A 23,462-nucleotide genomic window follows, 5' to 3' on the forward strand; every position below is an offset into this window, starting at 1 on the left:
GATAGAATAAGCTGAATATGAGGTGTTATGGGCCGGTATATAGGGGCCTATGGGAGAATGTGGGAGCATATGGGGGCCATGAACACAGATAGGGACTTTGCTCTCTTGCTCCTGACCTCCTTGCTGATCAGTGGCAGACTTGCACTTTTTCTCCTTCCTCAGTTCCACACCCTGACCCATGGAGAGCTCTGCCTGCAGCTGTGCAGAGCCTGCTCCTCGCACACATAGACCCCACAAGCACCCAAACCTTGGCTTTATGGCCTCTCGGGCATAATCGGAGGCTTGCTGGGACCCCTCACCTGTCCATAACTACACCCACAGACATCTGGGGTGCCCCAAAGCTGGAAGGAGTCAGGGTTGCAGGGGCTGGTTCGCCTGGTAGGGGGTGTGACTTTGCAGAAGAAGGCTGCCGGGCTGTACAGTGCACCCGGATGCACTGCTGCATGGGGTGTGAGATTTCCTCACAACAGCTGAGGAAGCTGCGTGTTTGCAGCTTGGCATTGTCTGGACATTAAGGAGCGGAAGCTGAGCTCAGATGGCATTAACCTATGGTGTTAGCAGCAACACTGGGCCCCGGCTGGTGACAGCTCCCCCTCACAATCTTATGAGAGTTTGGGGGATTCTTTAGTGCCACAATAATCCCTCTGTAGTGTCACCTTTCAATGCTGCCCTTGGCTGGGAGCTCTAAATCCAACCCCGGGGCTCTGCAGGGGGGATCTCCATGCATCAACCCCAGAGCCAAGCTACCAGCCTCTGTCAGAGCACAGCTCATCCAGCAGCTCCAGGGAGGGAGGGAGGCAGCTAGACACAGCCAGGAACCCCAGCAGGCAGCTGCCTCTTGGTGGACTCTGTGCTGCAATACAATCCTAGTCCTGGAATGGACTGTAACCTCCCCAGGAATCTCCCTGAGAGGAAAAGCTGCACAATGCAGCGTCTGTTATCAAATGCCAAGAAGAGAGAAGTCTAGACACAAACAGCCAGGAAAACAAGCACTCAGCATTATCTACATTGACACTGGCCAAGCACTTCCTCCTCCCCATTGCTAACCGGGGACAGGACCACAGGCACCTCAGCAAGCTTTACCCTCAGGATGCCAACTGAGCCAGCCATCCCACCCCCACGAGAGAGCACAGATCACGCAGCGGTACCCACCAATGCAGTCACCCAGCGGGGTCTGGTGGAAGCCAGGCTGGCAGCCCATAATGCAGCGGTACGAACCCACAGTGTTCTGGCATCTCCATGTGCCGCACACAGTGTCCCCGAAATCTGCACACTCGTCCACATCTGTCACCCGGTGACAACAGACACAGAAGGAGAAGGGCAAAGAGATGGGACAGTCAACTGGGAACCCCACAACCCCACTAGAGAGCCTTCGTGCGACTAGACCCCAACCACACTGGGGTCCTGTGGCAACTGCCCCCACAAACCCACGAATGATCTGATACTAGGCCTCCCAACCCACAAACCCACTCTGGGCCCTGGGGCCCTCTGTCATGGCACAGCTAGTGGGAGAACCAATGAAGGGGCAGAGGCCTCATGGCTCTCGAGCAGGAGTGAAGTGATGAGTGTCACTGGTACTTGAAGTAGAGGTGTTCCCTCTGTGTGGGGAAGGAGACCCTCATACATACACCAGCGATCTGAGGAGAGCCCTGTGTTCTCCCAAAACCACTGCTTACCTACACAGTCATCGGTCTCCGGCGAGTGCCTGAAGCCATTTTCACACAAACATCTGTAGGAGCCCTCCGTATTGAAACACTGGCCTTGCAAACACCGAGATTTGTCTGCACATTCGTCCACATCTGGAAGAGACAACATGATGAGAATTAGCACAGAGGCTGTCTGATGGGTGTACACTGGTCCCTGCACAATGAATACTATTCACAGCGGGCAGGGATCACGGCAGAGGGGACAAGGCAGCACAGCCAGGGAAAGGAGAGAGCATAGTCAGGGGCAGGGGAGAGCCCAGGGAGATGGGCAAGGGGAGGGCCAGGGGGCAGGGGAAAGCCCAGGGGGATAGCTACGGGGCAGAGTCAGGCAGGCAGAGAGCCAGGGGTATGGGCAAGGGGAGGGCCAGGGGGCAGGGGAAAGCCCAGGGGGATAGCTACGGGGCAGAGCCAGAGGACAGTCAGGGGCAAGGGAGAGCCCAGGGCGATAGCCAGGGTCCAAGGCACATTTAGCTGCTGCCATTTCTCCCAGTCCCTCACCTTGGCAGCTGACTCCCCCAGCCGCATTTGAGAAGCCAGGAGCACAAATACAGAAATAGGATCCGTGGCTGTTCAGACACTCGCCATTGGGGCCGCAGATCTCACTGCCCAAGCACTCGTTCATGTCTGCAGGGGAAATGTGAGTTAGCTCCACACAATCGGCTGGGGGCAGATGGCAGGAGGGCCCCTCCCCTCGTCCACACAGGGCAGGCCCCGGGCGGGTTTAGGGCCCCATCCAGCCCTCTCATCGCAGGCACAGGGAGTGCATCAGTGGTGACCTCATGTTTGGTTAATGCTCTGGGGCAGCACTCCACAGGCTGATCGTCCCAGGCTGCACTACAATGCCCGCTGCATGGGTAGAAATGGGAATTCCCAGCAGATGCCCCAGACTCCCTGGTGGAGTCCAAAGGGGAACGGAATGGACAGGCCCTGGAGGTGCTTGTACCTTCACACACAGTGCCGTTGAGCAGCTCAAATCCAGGGCGGCAGTGACAGCCGTAGGAGCCCGGTGTGTTCAGGCACTCTCCCCCGAGGCAGCTAACGGTGGGGTCTTCACACTCATCAATATCTGCCCAGGTAGAGAGGCACAGAATTAAGAGTCAGGGCCAGTACGGGTGTGCAATGAGCAACTGCTACAAACAAACAGAGGCCGAGGGCAGCAGCCGTTCAGGCCTTTGACAGCCGCAGGCAGGTCAGTGTTCAGAGACCTTCCTGCCCGCTGAGCGCAGAGCCCCTGGCTGTCAGCCCACAGTGCGATCCTGGGGCTGCCTACAAAGAGGGATCCCGTCAAGGGGTGCTGAGCGGAGAGGCTCTATACAGCTCTTGAATGCTGTGATTAGAGGAGCTACAGCAGCACCTTTTCCAGCGCTCCCTCAGACTCTGGTGCCTTTTTACTCAGGGATCCCAGATCTGAGCTAGTCCTGCCTTGGCAAAACAGGACCAACCAAGGAGGTTTTGCTAAACCAAACCCAGGCCCCAGTTTCCTGGGCCCGTCCCCAAGTTAGTTCAGAACTGGGCCACAAACTGAAGCGAAACCAGAGAAGAGCCATGACAAGGGTCAAGCTAACGGCACAAGAGTGTATGTCAGTGAAGTGCCCCAACACCCCCAAACACCCCATCAGACCCCACTCTCCTGGCTGCCTAACCCTTCCCTGACAGGCGCCCCTCATTCTCTCCCGTCTGTGGAAACTCCCCACCCTCATCCCCACCAGTCATCCCTTAATCTGTCCGGGCCCTCCCCCAGCTGTCATAAGTGCTTTAAGAGTTTCACTAATAATGAAAGGTTGAAGGAATTAAATCTGTTCTTTTGGGCTAAGATGTGGCTGGGGGACAGGCCAACAACCAGCTATTACCTGCAGGATGTAAGCTCTAAGGAGGGAGTGATGGTACGGGGGTGGGGGTGTAAGGAGGAGGGATGGGATGACCCTAATGTAAGGTTTGAGGCCTTTTTCTGCAGCCACATTAAGACAGCAGCAGCCATGAGCTAAAAAGCAGAAAGTCACATCCTCACATTCCATCTAAATTATATTAAACCAATGAAATATCGGGCTGTTAAGAAGGCAATCCTGTCCTAATAGTACCGACCACCACCAGATCACCAGATAAAGAAACGGATCTTAAGATGTTTAAAGAAAACTTTGTTTGATAGCATTCTGTCTGGCAAGGAATCACTTTTCAACAGTTGTGATTGTGAAAGCTATACTTTATTGTTTTGTCTTTATGGTCCCTACTTCTCTATTGTTTATCTGCATGGTTTCTGTCTGGTTCTTTGATTGTTTCTGTCTGGTCCATAACTAATTTTGCAAGATTTAAATCAACTAAGGTGGTGGGGTATGATTGGCTAAATAATTGTTTCACAGTATGTTAGGATTGGTCAAAGAGTTATTTTGTAGTTCTTTAGTTTAAAATGATTGTTTAAGACAATTGTTCTCAACCAGGGGTACATGTACCCCGGGCGTACTCAGAGGTCTTTCAGGGAGTACTCAACTCATCTAAATCAGTGTTTCTCAATCTGGGGGTTGTAGCCCCCAGGGGGATCATGGGATGGGTTTAGGGGGGTTGCAAGTGCAGGGCCAGCATTAGGGGGTGGAAAGCAGGGCAGTTGCCCAGGGCCCATGCCACAGGGGGCCACACAACGCTAAGTTACATGCTTCAGCCCTGGGTGGTGGGGCTCGGGCTTCAGACAAGGCTCACAAGTGAAAAACAGGCTCAAGTATCACACTGAAATGTAAGTACAATATTTATATTCCAATTGATTTATTTTATAATTATATGGCCAAAACGAGAAAGTAAGCTATTTTTCAGTAAGTGTGCTGAGACATCTTTGTATTTTTATGTCTGATTTTGTAAGCAAGTAGTTTTTCAGTGAGGTGACACTTGGGGTACGCAAGACAAATCAGATTCCTGAAAGGGGTACAGTAGTCTGGAAAGATTGAGAACCATTGGGTTAAGCAGGACTCAAGTTTAAGTATATAAACTGGGGTCTAAAAGGAAGTTCTTTGGAACCTAACTCCAGGACACAGCCCAAGATCAGAGCTGCCAGATCTCAACACCCTGCAATCACACTGTGCAGAAGCTGGAGGAGCCCCAGACGACCTGATCCTGACTGGCCACCAGGAAAAGTTTGTCTGCCTTATTGGAAGCATTGTATGCTTAGCATGTGTATTCTGTTTTGGTAACTGTTAATAAACAGAGGTTAAGAATATTACTGTGTAAGGCTCTTTCACTGGTAAATGGCGCCGCAAACCCGCAGAAAATTACGCCCTGAGCCATAGGAGCTGGATAAGGGTAGGTGCCTTTCACCCAGAGCCCTAGAACCTGGGAAAGGGTGGGGGTGCCTAAATTAACTGGGTTACGCCATGAGCCCATGGAATAGTAAAGGTGGGGTGCCCTAGAGTGTGCAGGTAACACTAAGGGAAATGGGCTTCCATATCCCAGTATGACCATGTCCACTGCAGAAAGCCAGACATAGCCTCGGCCTCACCTGGCTCTGTCACCCTGGACTGTCCCATTCACCTGCCTCTTTTGGAACACAATTCAGTTCAGCTAATGGATGCTGGGGGCAAGGGCAGGAGGCAGCTTTCCACCCTCCCACAGGGCAGTGAAAGCTCCTTACTCCCACCCTTCCACGGGTCCATCCAGGGGAGGTGTGATGCTCCAGGCCCTCAGAAGGAAACAACATTTCTGCTACATTTTCAGTCCCCCCAGCCTGCCAGGCAGGGCCCGGTACCTTCGAGTGCAGCTCTTTTGACTGCGAGAAAGCACATGAGTCTAAAATGGGCTCCATATTACGAAGAGAGGGAAGAGCATCTTTGCGAGCAGGCTGGCTAACCTAGTGAGGAGGGCTTTAAACTAGGTTCACCGGGGGAAGGAGACCAAAGCCCTGAGGTAAGTGGGAAAGCAGGATACCGGGAGGAAGCACAGGCAGGAACGTCTGTGAGGGGCGGGCTCCTGCCTCATACTGAGAAGGAGGGGCAATCAGCAGGTTATCTCAAGTGCTTGTATACAAATGCACAAAGCCTTGGAAACAAGCAGGGAGAACTGGAGGTCCTGGTGATGTCAAGGAGTTATGATGTCATTGGAATAACAGAGACTTGGTGGGATAACTCACATGACTGGAGTACTGTCATGGATGGTTATAAACTGTTCAGGAAGGACAGGCAGGGCAGAAAAGGTGGTGGAGTAGCACTGTATGTAAGGGAGAAGTATGACTGCTCAGAGCTCCGGTATGAAACTGCAGAAAAACCTGAGTGTCTATGGATTAAGTTCAGAAGTGTGAGCAACAAGAGTGATGTAGTGGTGGGAGTCTGCTATAGACCACCGGACCAGGGGGATGAGGTGGATGAGGCTTTCTTCCGGCAACTCGCAGAAGCTACTAGATCGCACGCCCTGGTTCTCATGGGTGACTTTAATTTTCCTGATATCCGCTGGGAGAGCAATACAGCGGTGCATAGACAATCCAGGAAGTTTTTGGAAAGCGTAGGGGACAATTTCCTGGTGCAAGTGCTAGACGAGCCAACTAGGGGGGGAGCTTTTCTTGACCTGCTGCTCACAAACAGGGAAGAATTAGTGGGGGAAGCAAAAGTGGACGGGAATCTGGGAGGCAGTGACCATGAGTTGGTTGAGTTCAGGATCCTGACGCAGGGAAGAAAGGTAAGCAGCAGGATATGGACCCTGGACTTCAGGAAAGCAGACTTCGACTCCCTCAGGGAGCGGATGGGTAGGATCCCCTGGGGGACTAACATGAAGGGGAAAGGAGTCCAGGAGAGCTGGCTGTATTTCAAGGAATCCCTGTTGAGGTTACAGGGACAAACCATCCCGATGAGTCGAAAGAATAGTAAATATGGCAGGCGACCAGCTTGGCTTAACGGTGAAATCCTAGCGGATCTTAAACATAAAAAAGAAGCTTACAAGAAGTGGAAGGTTGGACATATGTCCAGGGAAGAGTATAAAAATATTGCTCGGGCATGTAGGAATGAAATCAGGAGGGCCAAATCGCACCTGGAGCTGCAGCTAGCAAAAGATGTCAAGAGTAACAAGAAGGGTTTCTTCAGGTATGTTGGCAACAAGAAGAAAGCCAAGGAAAGTGTGGGCCCCTTACTGAATGAGGGAGGCAACCTAGTGACAGAGGATGTGGAAAAAGCTAATGTGCTCAATGCTTTTTTTGCCTCTGTCTTCACTAACAAGGACAGCTCCCAGACTGCTGCGCTGGGCATCGCAACATGGGGAGTAGATGGCCAGCCCTCTGTGGAGAAAGAGGTGGTTAGGGACTATTTAGAAAAGCTGGACGTGCACAAGTCTATGGGGCCGGACGAGTTGCATCCGAGAGTGCTAAAGGAATTGGCGGATGTGATTGCAGAGCCATTGGCCATTATCTTTGAAAACTCGTGGCGAACGGGGGAAGTCCCAGATGACTGGAAAAAGGCTAATGTAGTGCCAATCTTTAAAAAAGGGAAGAAGGAGGATCCTGGGAACTACAGGCCAGTCAGCCTCACCTCAGTCCCTGGAAAAATCATGGAGCAGGTCCTCAAGGAATCAATCCTGAAACACTTACACGAGAGGAAAGTGATCAGGAACAGTCAGCATGGATTCACCAAGGGTAGATCATGCCTGACTAATCTAATAGCCTTCTATGATGAGATTACTGATTCTGTGGATGAAGGGAAAGCAGTGGATGTATTGTTTCTTGACTTTAGCAAAGCTTTTGACATGGTCTCCCACAGTATTCTTGTCAGCAAGTTAAAGAAGTATGGGCTGGATGAATGCACTATAAGGTGGGTAGAAAGTTGGCTAGATTGTCGGGCTCAACGGGTAGTGATCAATGGCTCCATGTCTAGTTGGCAGCCGGTGTCAAGTGGAGTGCCCCAGGGGTCGGTCCTGGGGCCGGTTTTGTTCAATATCTTCATAAATGATCTGGAGGATGGTGTGGATTGCACTCTCAGCAAATTTGCAGATGATACTAAACTGGGAGGAGTGGTAGATACGCTGGAGGGCAGGGATAGGATACAGAGGAACCTAGACAAATTGGAGGATTGGGCCAAAAGAAACCTGATGCGGTTCAATAAGGATAAGTGCAGGGTCCTGCACTTAGGACGGAAGAACCCAATGCACAGCTACAGACTAGGGACCGAATGGCTAGGCAGCAGTTCTGCGGAAAAGGACCTAGGGGTTACAGTGGACGAGAAGCTGGATATGAGTCAGCAGTGTGCCCTTGTTGCCAAGAAGGCCAATGGCATTTTGGGATGTATAAGTAGGGGCATAGCGAGCAGATCGAGGGACGTGATCGTTCCCCTCTATTCGACATTGGTGAGGCCTCATCTGGAGTACTGTTTCCAGTTTTGGGCCCCACACTACAAGAAGGACGTGGATAAATTGGAGAGAGTCCAGCGAAGGGCAACAAAAATGATTAGGGGTCTGGAACACATGACTTATGAGGAGAGGCTGAGGGAACTGGGATTGTTTAGTCTGCAGAAGAGAAGAATGAGGGGGGATTTGATAGCTGCTTTCAACTACCTGAGAGCTGGTTCCAGAGAGGATGGTTCTAGACTATTCTCAGTGGTAGAAGAGGACAGGACAAGGAGTAATGGTCTCAAGTTGCAGTGGGGGAGGTTTAGGTTGGATATTAGGAAAAACTTTTTCACTAAGAGGGTGGTGAAACACTGGAATGCGTTACCTAGGGAGGTGGTAGAATCTCCTTCCTTGGAAGTTTTTAAGGTCAGGCTTGACAAAGCCTTGGCTGGGATGATTTGATTGGGGATTGGTCCTGCTTTGAGCAGGGGGTTGGACTAGATGACCTCCTGAGGTCCCTTCCAACCCTGATATTCTATGATTCTATGATTCTATGACTGATTCCCCGTCAGTACCAGCCTGCGGGCTGCAGAGGGCACCAACAACATTCCCTATCTCCCTTGCTCTGTCTGTTCCCATCACAGAAGTTAGAGATGGAAACACTGAGCCTGAAAGCTCCTCAGGGCAGAGCAGGGACCTTGCCGCTGCTAAATGCCAAGCACATGGTGTACACAACAGGGCACCATTCATTTATGCCTTGGGGCAAGATTACTCCTACCACACTCAGTTCTAAAACATCCCTAGCTTCCACCAGTTCCCTAGCAGATGATCCATGCCCTAGTTCATTTGTTGTAAGCCATCACAAAACCCTTATTGTTTTTTATACACAAAACCCAAAATCTAGAGCCATGGACACCAATCCAGCAAGGGAAGACTGGAACAGTTTCTCCTGGGGTCAGTCACCAAACACTTCATAATGTTCCCTCAGTGCTCTCTCCCGCAATTGCTCTAGCGGCGAGCATGGGGAAGTGACATGCCGGGAAAGACCCATCTAAGGAGGGAGTCACATGATTAGCCCGCAAATGGAACAAAATGTGCAATCCTTCCATCCCATCAGGAGCATGGAAACTTTACCTCATTTTCCTGTGCCTCAGGCCCAGCTGTAAACCTAGAGGAAGAAGAAAAGTGGCCAAGACGCCTTCTCCCTCTCTATGAGGAATCACCAGCTGCAGTGTGCCTCTGCCCATGAGTTTTACCCCAAACAAACAGCCTGTTAGTGGGTTTATTTACCATCTGTGTGCTGGTGGTTCCCAAGTACTCCACTGCCAAGCCATGAGAGAAGCTACAGTTCTCCCTCACTAGCTTTTCATGCCATGCTCATCACCAGGGGGTCTTTATCAAGCACCTTGGACTACATCTGCACTCTGCCCACTGATCCATCTCCGAAGGGCCCTTCTCCACCATTCCAGCCATCCGAACTGCTTCACATAACAAACAAAACCTGCCACAAAAATGTTTCCTTCTTTGCCCTCAAATGTGGGATTTCTCTCCAAAAATATCCCTGCTGAAGACCCATGACAGGCACTGGGGCAGAGACAGATTTAAGGTCCAATATCTCGGATCCTAAAGGTGACCCTGATACTAGCAGAAAGGTGCTGGGGGAGGGTATCCCCAATGGAATGCAGCACACAGTTATGACCATAGCAGGCTGCAGGATTTCAGGCATTAGGAGATACAGAAATTTCATTTTAGGTCATTTTCAGGGGGTGGTCTAAATAATATTAGTTCTATTTTTTCTTTTCCTCCGAGGCCTGTACAGCTGGGTGAATAGCAGAAAGGGGAGAAACAAATAACCTTAAACTCTCTCAGTCACACTCCTAAGGCAGTTTTCCTGCTGAATATGTGGCTGATCCAGAACATATGCTGGTGTAGCTGGGTATAGAGGACCGGTTGGCAGGAGTCTCTGCACACCTTACATGTGGCTCTGCCACTCCTGGGTAACTTAGCAACATAACTCATGTTCTACACCACAATTTCAGGTACCCACAACAGAGCACAGCCTTAGAGCTACACTTGAAAAAAAAACCCACACAAGTTACAACAGGGCCTAGGGAACAGAACAATTAACAACCACAGGTTTAGCAGTTACTAGGGAAGGCTGGAGTTCTCTTCCACAAGGTCTGCTGCAGTCTGACAGATCTCACTGTCTGGGAGTTTCTGCTGAGGCCCAGCATTTGGTTTCTCTTCCTCAATTTCATCCCAGTCCTCCTGGTTCATAGAACCACAGGGTTAGAAGGGACTGCAAGGGTCATCTAGTCTAACCCCCTTATTACTTTTGTTATTATTATTGCCCATGACACTGCAAACACTTATCCACATGCTTACCTATCCCTATTTAGCAAAGCGCTCTCAGGGCAGGCCTGCACCTAAAGCTTAAGTAGACCACCTAGCAATGCTGCTCAGGGCGTACTGCTACTGCCCAGCTACTACAGCAACGGAAACCCACCCGTGCTGCTGTAGCGCTTGCAGTGTGGATGTACCCTAACACAGAGAGCGGTGCTGGTGACTTCAATACCACCACTTGCATGCTTGAAGTTAAGTCTGTGCTTCACTGCTTTGTTGAACTGCGGCCTTTATTACTTCATCACCCTTTTGCCAGCTTTCTCTCTTTCATTGGCTTGCCCGTGTCTTTGTTAACCCTCTGCCTATTTTTGTTTTGTTTTGTTTTGAACCCTTGCACCATGGTCCTAGATAATTCCTCTCTGCCTTGGAGCTTATACCCGGCAGACATTTATAAACTCCGCCCAGGTCCCCCTACCCCCAGAGTTGAGGCTTAGCCAAACTAGACAGGTTTAACTCATTTCACACTTCTCTACAGCTAAGGCTACCATTTTGTCATGGATGTTTTTAGTAAAAGTCATGGACAGGTCATGGGGAAAAAACAAAAATTCACGGAAACCGTGACCTGTCCCTGACTTTTACTAAAAGTATCCCTGACAAAATGGGGAGGGAGGAGGGTCCAGCACCCTGTCCCACTGCAGTGGCTGGGAGCTGTGGCCCCCGTTCCTTGCCCAGTGGCTGGGAGCTGAGCGGGATCCCCCAGTGCCCTGCAGGGCTGGGAGCTGAGAGTGGGGCCCACCACCTGCGGGGCCTGGGAACTGGGAGGGATCCTTCACCACCGCCGGCAGCTGGGGAGCTGCCAGGGTCCCTCCACCGGCGGCGGCTGGGGAGCTGCGGGGGAATCCCCCTCGCCTGTGGGGGCACGGAGCTGGGGGGGATCCCCTGCCGCCTGCTGGGGATCCTCTGCCACCCGCGAGGGCAGAGAGCTGAGCTGGCTGCTGCAGGAAGGCCCCCTACTGCTGGCGGTGGCTGGGCTGCTATGGTGCCCCAATGTCACGGAGGTCTCTGGAAGTCACGGATTCCGTGACTTCCACGACCTCTGCGACATAATCGTAGCCTTACCTATAGCTCAGCCCTCTGATCACCTTGGTTGGTCTTCTCTGAACTCCCTCTGATTTGCCAATATCTTTCTGATAAAAAGGTGCCCACAACAAAATGCACCAGCGCTAAACAAAGTAGGACCTGGCTATTCCCCCTGTTCAGAGACACAATAGCTCTGCCTGCAGCCCAAATGGGCCCTGTTTGCTTCCACATTGCATCAGAAATTCCTAATTTACTGCCCGATGCCTTTCTCAGACACTCCGGATTCCAAGCCTTCCCCCTCCCATTGACTACCTAGGCTCGGGGTTGTTTTCTCCAGACATATTAGCCATGCTGTTCTGAACAGAATCCCATTCCGCTATTCCCTGCCTGTGGTTCTGCTCTCTCAAGGCCTCTTTGTATTACACTGTCCTCGCTGGGGCTTGCAGCTCCCCCTAAATTAGTATCATCTGAGAATCTCATTAATGAGTTCTGTACCTGTACCCCTTCCCAGATCTGATCATTTCCCTTCAGATACCCACTGCCCCTCCAAACACTATGTGCTGCCAATGTGCAGGGCTAAGCTGACCTGAGCAGGGGCGTGATCCGACTGGGGGTGTGACCCAACAGGAGCAAGACCCTTAGCTTCCAAGTCTGACACTACAGACACACTTATTACTGCCTGACTTGCAGCCACAGCTCCCAGCAGAGGCAGAGAGCAGTCCGGGTGATTTACCTTCACAGGTGAGTCTGTTGGAGGAGAGCATGTAGCCAGCATCGCAGGCTCGGCAGGCAAAGGAGCCATTCATGTTGGTGCAGATTCCCAAGGGGCAGGCAGCGGGTGAGCTGCACTCATCGATATCTGGGGAGAGCACAGACTGGAACTCCAGATGGGATAAAGGACAGGGCGTGCCTACTCTGCTCCCCCGCTCCCCTGCCCGCCAGGTACTCAAAGCCAGCAGGGGGATTAGCTCTGTGACTCACAGACCCCTTTCCAAAGCTGCAGTGGTCCCTCTCTGAACACCTGTCACCCCCAGTGACCTCCCCTCAAAACCCCCTCTTGCTCTCTATTGCACTGCAAAAGCTAAACTGCTGAAGCAGATTTCCTAGGCAGGCCCTTTGCTCTCCAAGTAGGTCTCGCTGGGGTTCAGGGGGCTTTTCCCCAGAAGCTCTCCTGAGTGCAGGGAGCTCAGCTGGAGCTGCTGCAGGAAGAGTGGCTCAGCTCAGGTCACCAGTGATGCAGACCCAGGGCCAGAGACTCAGCCTTAGGGGCACTGATTACAACTGCAGCCTGCAAATACTGTGCCACAAGCTGGCAGCTTTGCCTCAGCTGGGCTGAGGGATCCCCAGTGACCCGAGTGCCACGCACATTGCAAGATTCTGCAGCCACAGCTGGAAAGCCAGCCCCGGACACCACCAATGGCCTGCTCCTAACTGCAAGCACGTCCTCCCACGGAATCCTGTCTCCCTGGCACCCGCACATCTCACCATCCACAGGAGATACCTTCACACATGCTGCCATCTCTGGACACGGTGTATCCAGCACCACAGGCTGCACAGGAAAAGGAACCCTCGGTATTGATACAGAGTCCCATGGGGCAGGTGCTGTGGGTCGCACACTCGTCGATATCTAAATAAACCCATAAATCAGAGTGAGAGCTGGACAGGGAGGAGCCCACGGAGGGGGGGCTTCCTCTCAGAGCCAGGTGTGTTGCAGGGAATAGATCAATAATAGATAAGGAGGGAGAGGGGCTAGCCCCACAGGATCTCAGGACCTAGCTACCCAGGCCATGCACTCAGGAATGCCCCAGGTTCAATGGAAACAATGCCTCAGACTTCACTAGGCGTTGGACTGGGTCCAAAAGCATCTGGTAGAGGATATGATACCTTGGCAGCTCTTCTCATCGGCTGTCACCTCATAGCCATGGTAGCAGGAACACCTGAAGGAGCCGACCATGTTGATGCACAGTCCATGAGCACAGGTTCCCACGGCGAAGCACTCGTCGTCATCTGCAAGACACAGCAAAGGGGCCCATCAAGCCAGGAACAGGGGTGCTCTAAAATCCCCAGGGATCTCCCCACAACCCAATCCTGCAGGGCGTGGCACTCACCGTACACACACTAGCCTCTCCTGCCTGCCATTTCCCATAGCCAGTGCCTGCCCACAAGGCTTGTGTGGCCCATTACAGTCCCAGGAGGGGTTGGCTAGGGCTGGAATTGCTGCCATGCAAGAGGGAGTTTCCACAAGGTGGGGAGAGGTCTTGCGGGGAACAGCTCTCATCTCCTTACCAACACATCTTCCATTCATTGGCTGGTAACCGGCTGCACAGCTGAGACACTCATAGGAGCCCAGCGCATTGACACATCTCCCTCTGGGGCAGGTGTTGGGATCAGCACACTCATCAACATCTGCAAAGAGACCCCTTGCTTTCAGACTCCAGGAAAAGAGAGAGACAGACCGAGTCCCATCCAGAACGTCCTCGCAGCTGGGACCACAGTCACCTGCATCTCACCTTCTCAGCCAGCTCTGGCCAAAGTAAGAGTGACTGTGACTCTAAGCGGATGGGCTTGATGGTGCATTGAGTTTGGGGCTCAGAAGGACGTTCTCATGAGTCCCATTTGTCATTCATTGTCTCTGTGGCCTGTTCTCCCACCTGGTAGGATGCCCATTTTGATTTTCAATCACTGTGACATGCTGTGTACATGCAGCTGGCTGTAGACGTCATACCTTCAATGTACTTGCCAGCCCAGGGCTCAAACAGGGGCAAGCAATGACAGATGCCAAACCTCCAAAGATAAGCACCAGCCCAAGAACAAAACGCATTCCCTTTCCAGTCCAGAAGACGGGGCTCAGGATGGGTCCCACTGGGCCTGAGGGGTGAGTCAGAGCCTGAAGGGGAATGAACTTGGGGAGAGAGCTCCCCACTCCCGCAGCGGGGTGGGGATTCCCCCAGGCAAGCAGGGGAAGACCTGTGTCAGGGGACTGAAGTGACAAAGTGAGAAGGCGCAGGTACCTCAGTGCAGATCTGGAGGGAGGGGGGTGTGGAGAGCTGAGGTTTGCACAAAATGGCTGGAGATGCTCATGTAGGGGAGGTTAGCAAACTCACCTTCGCACTGTCCTCTGCGGCCTATGATGTAGCCCCTGGCACACTCACAGTGATATGATCCAGGTGTGTTGGTGCACTGCCCCCCCAGGCACATGCTGGGCTGCTCACACTCATTCAGATCTGTTAGCACCCAAGGATAGGTCCCGTCAGGGAACTGGGCTCAGCTAAGGGCATCAGAGTTAGCTCTGCCTGTGTGCAGGGCCCTCCCTGTCCCTTTGTCCCAAACCCACTCGGAATGGCCACTCCCCTCCCCTCATTCAAATCCCTCCTGAGAGCCAACCTCTGCCCTCATGCCAATAAGGAGGAAAGGCAGTGCCACGCTGTACTCAGGGCCAGAGTCCCCACGGGTCTGTGTCACTCACACCTCCACTCTGCCATGCCACAGCCCCTCCTTGCTGCTGCTGGTCACCCCCACATGCCAAAGCAGGCTGCAGGCAGTTTGAGCCAGGGCCAGGGCTTCCTGTTTGCTTGGCAGAGGGCCCAGCTAATGAGCCCAGACAAGCAGCGGAGCAAGGAGCAAGGCTGCTTGCCAGCTACCAGTGGGTGACGTTCTGCCGAGCTGCCTCCTGCCCTCTCCAGATGCTCGGAGAGGGTGCTTGGGACACAGGGCAGGGGATGCAGGGCTAGTTGGGCTCCACGCCACTGGCCTCTGGGTCAGACAGGCCCCAAGCTGAGGGGTTTTCTGGAGGAAAAGCCTTTGCTGACTGACTCTTTTCTGCAGAGTCTTCCCCAGTCTGCACAGTGCACTGCCCCGCCTCAGCGAGAGGCTGGGGGAACGAGCAAGGAGAATGCAATCTCCCCTGCCCCACCATGAGGGGTCCTTCTAGGGAAGGCTTGGGCAGTAGTGGCGGGGGGGGGGGGGGGGAAGCCCATATAAAGGAGGAGCCTGGAACCTCCATTACCAAGGAAACATGTAGCCGAGGGAGATCACAGGAACCTTGCGGGCAAGGTGCCCACCGGGGCTGTAGGCGTGTGCCAGCTGGAGTGTCACTTACCCTGACAGGTCTGTGCGTCCTGGGAGGCGAGCAGGGTGTATCCCGGGTAGCAGAGGCAGGAGTAGGAGCCCACGCTGTTGATGCAGTGACCCTTCCCAGCGCAGGGATCTCTCACACACTCATCATCATCTGGGTCCGGAGCAGAGGAACAGAGTCACTTGAGAAATACCATTAGCCCTCCCATTTCCTACAGACACTGCTGGAGATGGGATAAGCAAGGGCCTGAGGGGACCCATCTCCCCCACTCAGCATTTCCCTCCCCAGGGAGCCTGATAGATGACATGGGAGGGCCCCCCGTTTATCTGCCATCCACCACTGGAGGGCAGCATCGCATCCCCACACATGGCGAGAGAGGGAGGGTTCTGCCCTACAAAAGTCCCCTGGCTACTAAAACTGGGGAAGCAGGACAGAGAGAATGATCCCAAGCCACAGGGTTGTTCTGCTCAGGAAGGCAGCGGGGCTGGTGCCCTGCAAGGGGCCTGGCTCGGCCAGGCTTTGTGCTCAGGAGCCAGCCTCTCTCCACATGCCCCGTTTCCGGACGTGGAAGTCTCCCCACTGTCCCCTTTAGAAACAGCAGAGCTAGGGACATACCAATGCATCGGGGGAGGCCAGGATTTAGCCGATAGCCAGGGCCACACATGCAGCTGTATCTGCCGGGCAGGTTCACGCAAGTGCCTGGGCCACACGGATCGGGTACAGAGGAGCATCTATCGATTTCTGAGGGAGACAGACAGGGTGAAGTCACAGGCCCCTGCTCCCCAGTCCCCCAGCACATAGTACAGGGCTTTCCCTATTCCACAGCCCCCCGCCCAGTTACTAGCACCACCCCCACTTCACAGACAGAATGGGAGACAGCTGCAAGGCCTCTGCACCTCAGACAGCTGCCAGAGCTGGGCCTCAGCAGCCTCCAGCCACCACGACAGCAATGGACCCCCAGTGCCCAAGAATGGAGAGGGTGCGCTAATGGCCAGCACCTGTGGGTTGGCCTGGGTCAGTGCACCTAGCAGGGCGGACATGGCTTCCCGGGGCTCCAGAGCCCTGCAGCTAGGCATTGCCTATCGTCTCTACTTGTTCCTAGCTGGGCTGAGCAAGAGCAGGAGGCTGAGACACCTTGGCCCACCCCTGCGCTGGAAAGCGGGGAAAGCCCATGGAGAGCTCGGAAGAAAACAGCAAACCAGCTCTATCTGGCCTGGGCAGGCAAGCGGCTCCCGAGGAGCCAGTGCAGCCCTGTAACTGGCCACTGGGAGCAGGGAGGCAGGGCAGGCACAGTCCCCGGGGATTTAGTGCCCGCTCAGTGTGGGCCATTCACATGCTGCTTCCCTTCCTGCTGCCTCCAGCCTGGTCTCACTAATCCCAGGGCAGCCAGAGGAAGCAGCTTAGCAGCAGTGAATGCAGGAAGGGCAAGGAGAGGCCAGCAGAGACCCACACACGCCCCAACAGTGAAACAATCCCATCACCAAACCAACACACAAACACACACAAACAAAAGGCTATTGTGGGAGGCGCATTCCACAGCAAGGTGCCTGTGCCAGGGTTTCTTCTGAGGGTGCTTTTGGCCCCAAGCAGGGGCAGCACTCCCAGACACTTAGACAACCCTAGAATAACAGAACTGCTATTATTCATGCAGTAAACAAGCCTCCCCTGGGAGCCACACACTTCCCGCTCCACCACAGCTTCCAGATGACTCAACTCTGACTGCAGCAGGGCTTGGGCCAAAGCCACCAGTGAGACCCTGCCAGTCCCTTTCCTTGGGAGTCACTGCCACCTCCTCTGTGATTTCTCTTCCCCGGGGAGCCCTTCCTTTTCCCCTCTGCTCAGAGACCCTGCTGTTCACAGTGCAGAGATCCAGCTAGCCTCACGTATTCTGCGGACCGCCTCCGTCCCCATAGCCCTGGGCAGGCACAGCAGACGCAGTGCGCACCAGGAGGAGCTGTATGTCAGGGAAATAACACTGACCTATGCTAAACACATGAATCAAAGTGAGGGCTCTCTTGGGTGACAAGTCTCTGCGCTTGGCTGGGCAGCAATGAAGGGCTGTGTTCATTCATGGCATGAATCCTAAGCTTCCCTTCCATGGGATCCAGACAAGGTCGTGTGTGATACAAATTAGACAGTGAAGGGCACTGAAAGCCAAAGCATCTGCTCTTCTACCCACTGGGATCTGCCTGGATCCCTCAGCACACACCCAGGCCTGGTAGGATCTACCAGGGTTTGGCATACCAGGGATCCTTGTGGGGGGAGGGCCCTATATTCTGACTGGATCACATTTCTCTTTAGGGCCTACCAGGTGAGGCAGGTAAACCCTATTTAGAGCTGCTGACGAACCTGTGATCTGTGCTGCAGCAGTGCCCTCCCCTGCAGCCTCTGGGCCTGGCTGGGCAGGAGGACGAGAGAATGTCTCCTCCACTACATCCCCTGCAGATGAGAGAGATGTGAGCACCAGCCTGGGATCACAGTCAGACACAGGAGCAAGTGTCAGCCTAAGCCCTGTTCATGAGCCCCCAACCTCTACGTCCCAGCACCTCACAATACGGAGGGATCAGCTGCGGAGCAGCAGGTGTGGGTGCCAAGACCCAATTCTGAGCCCAGCATCTAGGTTGCTGCATATGTTCTACCACATGACATCTTGAGACCAGTTATCATCTGATCCAGCCTCATTCGTGTTACGGCTGAGAAATTTCACAGCCAGCAACCTTGCTGCTGCATGTTGGGGGTGCAGACCCCTGCAACCTGACCCCACCCCCACCTTGTGGTGCCCATTACAGAGCCCAGCATGCAGAGACCATGAATGTGGGCAGACAATAACAGAGCCCCATCCCCGGGCTGGAGGAACAGCTCTTCCAATACATGAAATGGAGTGTGGCCCTCCCTGCCCTGCATCTCATGGGGCTGCCCCGTTCCTGCAGCGCCTCCCGGTTCTGTGCAGCACACCCCATTTGGAGCGACACAGAAGGAGATTAGGAGGTGCCTATGAAATAAAGCTGCCTTTCCCTGGCCCTAAGGTTATCACCACAGCCTGAAGCTGCCAGCTGGGCCAATCCTGGTCCTCCTTTCTCTTCTCTATTTGTAGCTTATTCACAAGCCAATTGAGCACTTACGCACCTGGGTGTGTGGCAGGTTCTTGGGTGGCATCAGCAGTGCCCTGTGGGTGAGAAACACAAACACAAAGTTTGGCTCTGCCTAGACCGCCCAGGGATGTATTTAGCCAAGCGGCAAGAGAGAGGTGAGCTTCTTCCTGCCCCATCCTGGCTGCTGGTTCACACTAAGGGTACTGTAATGGCAGGTGAAGCTGCTAGTGTGTGGAACGGCTGGAGCCTCCGTGTGCTGGACCCTATACAAAGCATTATGCCTAGCCAGGAGCCTTTTAGATTTCTTTCAGAGTAGCAGCCGCGTTAGTCTGTATTCGCAAAAAGAAAAGGAGTACTTGTGGCACCTTAGAGACTAACAAATTTATTTGAGCATAAGCTTTCGTGAGCTGTAGCTTATGCTCAAATAAATCTGTTAGTCTCTAAGGTGCCACAAGTAATCCTTTTTTTTAAGATTTCTGCATTCAGTTCCCTCCAAGTCTCCTTCACAGGCCGACTGCATAGCTACAAACCTCAGAGTCAGGTATCTGCATTACCTAGTGCCCCAGATGGGAGCCTGGCTAATCTTGTGAGGCGCTCCAGAACCTGAACTGGGCAGGCAATCCTTTGGCAGAGATTTTCCCAAGGACAATCTCCAAAGTGTCAGTGTGGTTTCTCCTGGTTTTGCTGGAGAACCTCTGGGAAATCCTGGGGATGCCTGTTGTGAGCTCTGAATCCTTAACTCAAAGGGCAAGAGTACCGACTCTTTGGCAAAAGACTCCCTTATTCAGGATGTTAATTAGTCATTGGCATTAACCAGGCATTAAACACAAACCAAAGCAGTTTCCTATAGTTTGGCTAAACTCCTTCCCCCTCAATAGCTCGACTTTCATTCTTTCGGACTGTCATCATTTCACTAATTCTCCAGTCATCAGAGACTCTTCCCAGCTAGAAAGGAAGGATGACCAGCGGTCTGGGGGCTAGCTCAGGACTGGGGAAACCTAAGTTCAAGTCCCAGCACTACCCCAGAGCCCTGCATGACTTTGGCCTAGTCACTTCATCTCTCCATTGGTGGGGAATCAGTAAAATGGGGCTAACAGCTGTTCCCTATCCCCCCACAGTGTTGTGAGTCTGAATACATTAAAGATTGTGAGGTGCTCAGATACTATGGCAATGCAGGCCATAGGAGCACACCGGGGAGACAGACTGGATGTGAACGTCTGCTGTCAAACTGAAACAACCAAACCAAACCATCCCAAAGAAGCCAACACAACAAAGTCACAAGCCCCATTTTTTCCCTTCACAGCTTACTTTTAAGCTTTATTCCTAAAGGTTTAGGGCACAAGGAGGCAAACCCCCAAATCCTATCGCAGGAGTAGGGGGGAGACACCATTCTCTCCCAACCCTCAACAATGGGGTGTCAGCTGCTCCCAAGCCCAAAGCATCAGCTGCGGCTTGAACGTTGCAGCTGATCTGCAGTAAGTGAAAATGCCTGGCTGTCTGGGTGTTTTCTAACCTCCTCCAGCACCACTTCCCCTCATTACTCCAACTCCAACACATTCAGTGTTTCCCTCTGGTTACTTTTTTAAACGATCCCTTTACCACTAGTGAAGTACAACACAAACATATCCCCACCCCATCATCTGCCAGCAGCATGGGCTTGACTCACCTCACTATCTGGAGAATGACCTGGAAAATTAAACAGCACATGGTGAATTTCAGAACAAGAATCATAGAATCATAGAATATCAGGGTTGGAAGGGACCTCAGGAGGTCATCTAGTCCAACCCCCTGCTCAAAGCAGGAACAATCCCCAACTAAATCATCCCAGCCAGGGCTTTGTCAAGCCTGACCTTAAAAACTTCTAAGGAAGGAGATTCTACCACCTCCCTAGGTAACACATTCCAGTGTTTCACCACCCTCCTAGTGAAAAAGCTTTTCCTAATATCCAACCTAAACCTCCCCCACTGCAACTTGAGACCATTACTCCTTGTCCTGTCATCTTCTACCACTGAGAATAGTCTAGAACCATCCTCTCTGGAACCACCTCTCAGGTAGTTGAAAGCAGCTATCAAATCCCCCCTCATTCTTCTCTTCTGCAGACTAAACAATCCCAGTTCCCTCAGCCTCTCCTCATAAGTCATGTGTTCCAGACCCCTAATCATTTTTGTTGCCCTTCGCTGGACTCTCTCCAATTTATCCACGTCCTTCTTGTAGTGTGGGGCCCAAAACTGGACACAGTACTCCAGATGAGGCCTCACCAATGTCGAATAGAGGGGAACGATCACGTCCCTCGATCTGCTGGCTAAAGCAGAAGCGGCAGCACCCCACATACCTCAGAGAGCCCAGGCTGCACTAACTTCACTTGCTTCCCTGATGCTGGCTAGGAGCCCCCCATTTCTCCCAGCACAAGATGGGAACTTGTCCTTCCAAACCTAGCACACTGAGTTGCCCCAGTCCTGGCTCCTCCCCCAGCGTCCGCAGGGAACTCACATTCTAATAGACCCTGGTTCCAGTGACAACTGTCACTCCCCTCTCTGGATTTAGATTCCCAGCCTGAGTGCATTGGGATAACCGCCCAGGGATACTTGTGCCAGAATTCACACTGAGCCCTAAACTCAGCTGGACCCACAGCCCCACTCAGCAGGGCACATCTGAATCAGACTGCAGCTTCCAAGTGTGGAGGCAGCATGGCCATCTGGCAGTAGCAGCACCTGTTAGCACATGAGGATCTGAGGCTGGAACTCAAAGGTTGCCCAGGAGGGCCAGGGAGCTCTGAAAAGGTCATACCCTATGCCATTGGGATACAGGGGCAAGAGAGCCTTGCATAGCTTTGGAGCTGACCCAAATCCACTTCAGCTGGAACCACAGTCCCTGGGATAGAGACAGCCTGAGGATGAAAGAGGGAATTCATCCAGGGCACCTGTGTGCATAGCCACTACTAATGTTGCATCACAACCCAATCTACCTTCTGCTGCTGAGGTTCCAGCACGGAGGAGCATACCTGTGACTCCACCACTCAGGGCTTCCTGCAGCTGCGGCCTTTCTGCTGCCCAGTTGTGCGTCCGGTTGCTGCTCTCCCCCTGCTCTTCTGAGCTGAATGGCAGCTCTTCTGCCTCCGCCTTTCTCATGGACAGACGGATATCTGAGCTGGAGTAGGTGTAGCCATGTCCTGCTGGGCAAATTTCCTTAAAGGCTTCTGCAAGGGAGACACAGGGCAAGGCTGACATGTGGGGGAAAGGGGCAGAAACCAGTTGCGAGCACACGAGGTTGTCCTTCTGGCAAGATCCAAAGGAGGAACTGAAGATGCTGTCTTCTGCTACACAGATGAGAATGGCCAGGTGTGTGTTTGTGTGTGTGTACACCCTCCATCCATCAGCCACCGTACGTTAGAGCATGGTGTGAAGGGTGGATGTTTCCAGCAGAGAGAATCTGCTCCCAGCGCTGGGTGTGTCTGTAACTGATACCGGTTAGCATTCACAGCTACTGGAGACTGAATCTCTCCGTTGGCTCAAAGCTCCCTGGGGGAGCACCAAGGAAACACTCTCCCACATCTGAAGACAGCTATCACTTCATCGACAGGAGAGAGCAGTATAATGGGCAGAGGGGGCTGCACAGCCTGCCAAGGCTGGATAAGGGACCAGATAAATGGCTACAATGCTGCAAGCCCTGGGGACCTTCTAGTACTTTGGCCCTTTGATGCACATGTCCAAAGACGCCTTCCACCCAGTCCAGGGGGATGTGTAGGAATTCCCAGCCCTGTGGGGTTCTGTGCTTGTCTCTTTAGTACTTAACACACCGGTAAAAGCCAAACCCATCCTTGCTTGGTGTGTTGGAGCACTTGAAGGCTGACACTTTAGGAGAGGAGGAAACTTTAACCTTACGGGAGGCAGAGTGAGATGAAAGGGACTGTCAGGCTAACCCAGGCATGGGAAAGGCTGTGGTCTCCCTCTGGGGCAGTGCTGCATGATGGCTGCCTGGTGAGGAACTTCCCCACCTCCAGGCTCAGATGCACTCACTTGTGCTGCAGATCCCCCAGGTTTGGAATCTGCTCTGCTTCACTCCAGCCTCCAGAGCGGCAGGCCACTCTCAGCTAGTGCACTCTGCCTTCTAGCAAGCAGCCATGCAGACCACAGTCTCTGTGCTGGCCTGTGCCCCTTGCACTGAGTCCCCCATAGACTGTTTACACCCACATCCCAACACATTAGTGCGTGGGAAGGAGCCTGCGATGGTTCTGGGCCGAGGAGTCGGGAGAAGTTGTAAGGTGAAGGCCAGGCTCCAGGCTTAGAACTCTGGGCACAGCTGGGCAGCAAGCACAGCTCTCACCTGACCCGAGCACAGGACACTTCTCACAATTCCTCCCCCATCCTTTGCCAACACGGCTGCAGCAGCAGATCTGTTTGGTGATGCTCTGGGCGAGTGGTAGGGCACAGTCGCCTCCCGCTGCTGAGCGATAGCACAGCCCCTGCTCCATGGACACAGCCTTATCCGCTGAAACACAAGCCCAGGGTTAGTGTTGGAGGCCAAGCTGTCACCTCTGCCGGGCACAGAGTGTCAAAGAAAAGTGCTGCCTGTCGTCGCCTTCAAGGTCCTTCCCAGCTCTGCTCTCTGTCCCCAGCCCCAGGGCCTTATCGCATCCCTCCTCTGCTGCCATACAGCCGCCATCACCCCACTGGTCCGCTTCTGTCCCAACGGTCTCCATGCTGCCCCTACAAGTTAGCACCCCGCACTCACACCACACGGCCTTTGCCCCTGGCTGTTGAGGACTTTGGTGAAGAGCTGCAGGTCCCTCTCCCGGAAGCTGCGGTTTCCATAGTATATCTCTCCCCAGCCTAAACCTGCTTGGGCATTCTGCCCTAGGACTTCAGTGGAGCGGGCAGATCC

General features: G+C 53.2%; 1 protein-coding gene across 2 annotated transcripts in view; it reads right to left on the minus strand.

Annotated features, from left to right (window-relative positions):
* The window catches only part of LTBP2 (latent transforming growth factor beta binding protein 2), a 132,382-nt gene that overhangs the window by 14,941 nt on the left and 93,979 nt on the right, over nt 1-23,462 (minus strand). The window contains exons 11-26 of one of the 2 annotated variants that reach the window (XM_027827546.3): nt 22,905-23,069; nt 21,583-21,777; nt 20,248-20,267; nt 18,616-18,655; nt 17,839-17,928; nt 16,105-16,230; nt 15,514-15,642; nt 14,519-14,638; nt 13,701-13,820; nt 13,299-13,421; nt 12,916-13,041; nt 12,148-12,273; nt 2,650-2,772; nt 2,205-2,330; nt 1,677-1,799; nt 1,153-1,284 (exon numbers count right to left, since the gene is read on the minus strand). In XM_027827546.3, coding sequence (XP_027683347.2) covers nt 1,153-1,284; nt 1,677-1,799; nt 2,205-2,330; nt 2,650-2,772; nt 12,148-12,273; nt 12,916-13,041; nt 13,299-13,421; nt 13,701-13,820; nt 14,519-14,638; nt 15,514-15,642; nt 16,105-16,230; nt 17,839-17,928; nt 18,616-18,655; nt 20,248-20,267; nt 21,583-21,777; nt 22,905-23,069 — 1,884 coding nt within the window. The remainder of the gene's footprint in view (nt 1-1,152; nt 1,285-1,676; nt 1,800-2,204; nt 2,331-2,649; nt 2,773-12,147; nt 12,274-12,915; nt 13,042-13,298; nt 13,422-13,700; nt 13,821-14,518; nt 14,639-15,513; nt 15,643-16,104; nt 16,231-17,838; nt 17,929-18,615; nt 18,656-20,247; nt 20,268-21,582; nt 21,778-22,904; nt 23,070-23,462) is intronic. The other variant, XM_037900677.2, reaches the window with a different exon arrangement.

Source organism: Chelonia mydas, chromosome 6 (assembly GCF_015237465.2).
Source record: "Chelonia mydas isolate rCheMyd1 chromosome 6, rCheMyd1.pri.v2, whole genome shotgun sequence".
Taxonomy (NCBI): domain Eukaryota; kingdom Metazoa; phylum Chordata; order Testudines; family Cheloniidae; genus Chelonia; species Chelonia mydas.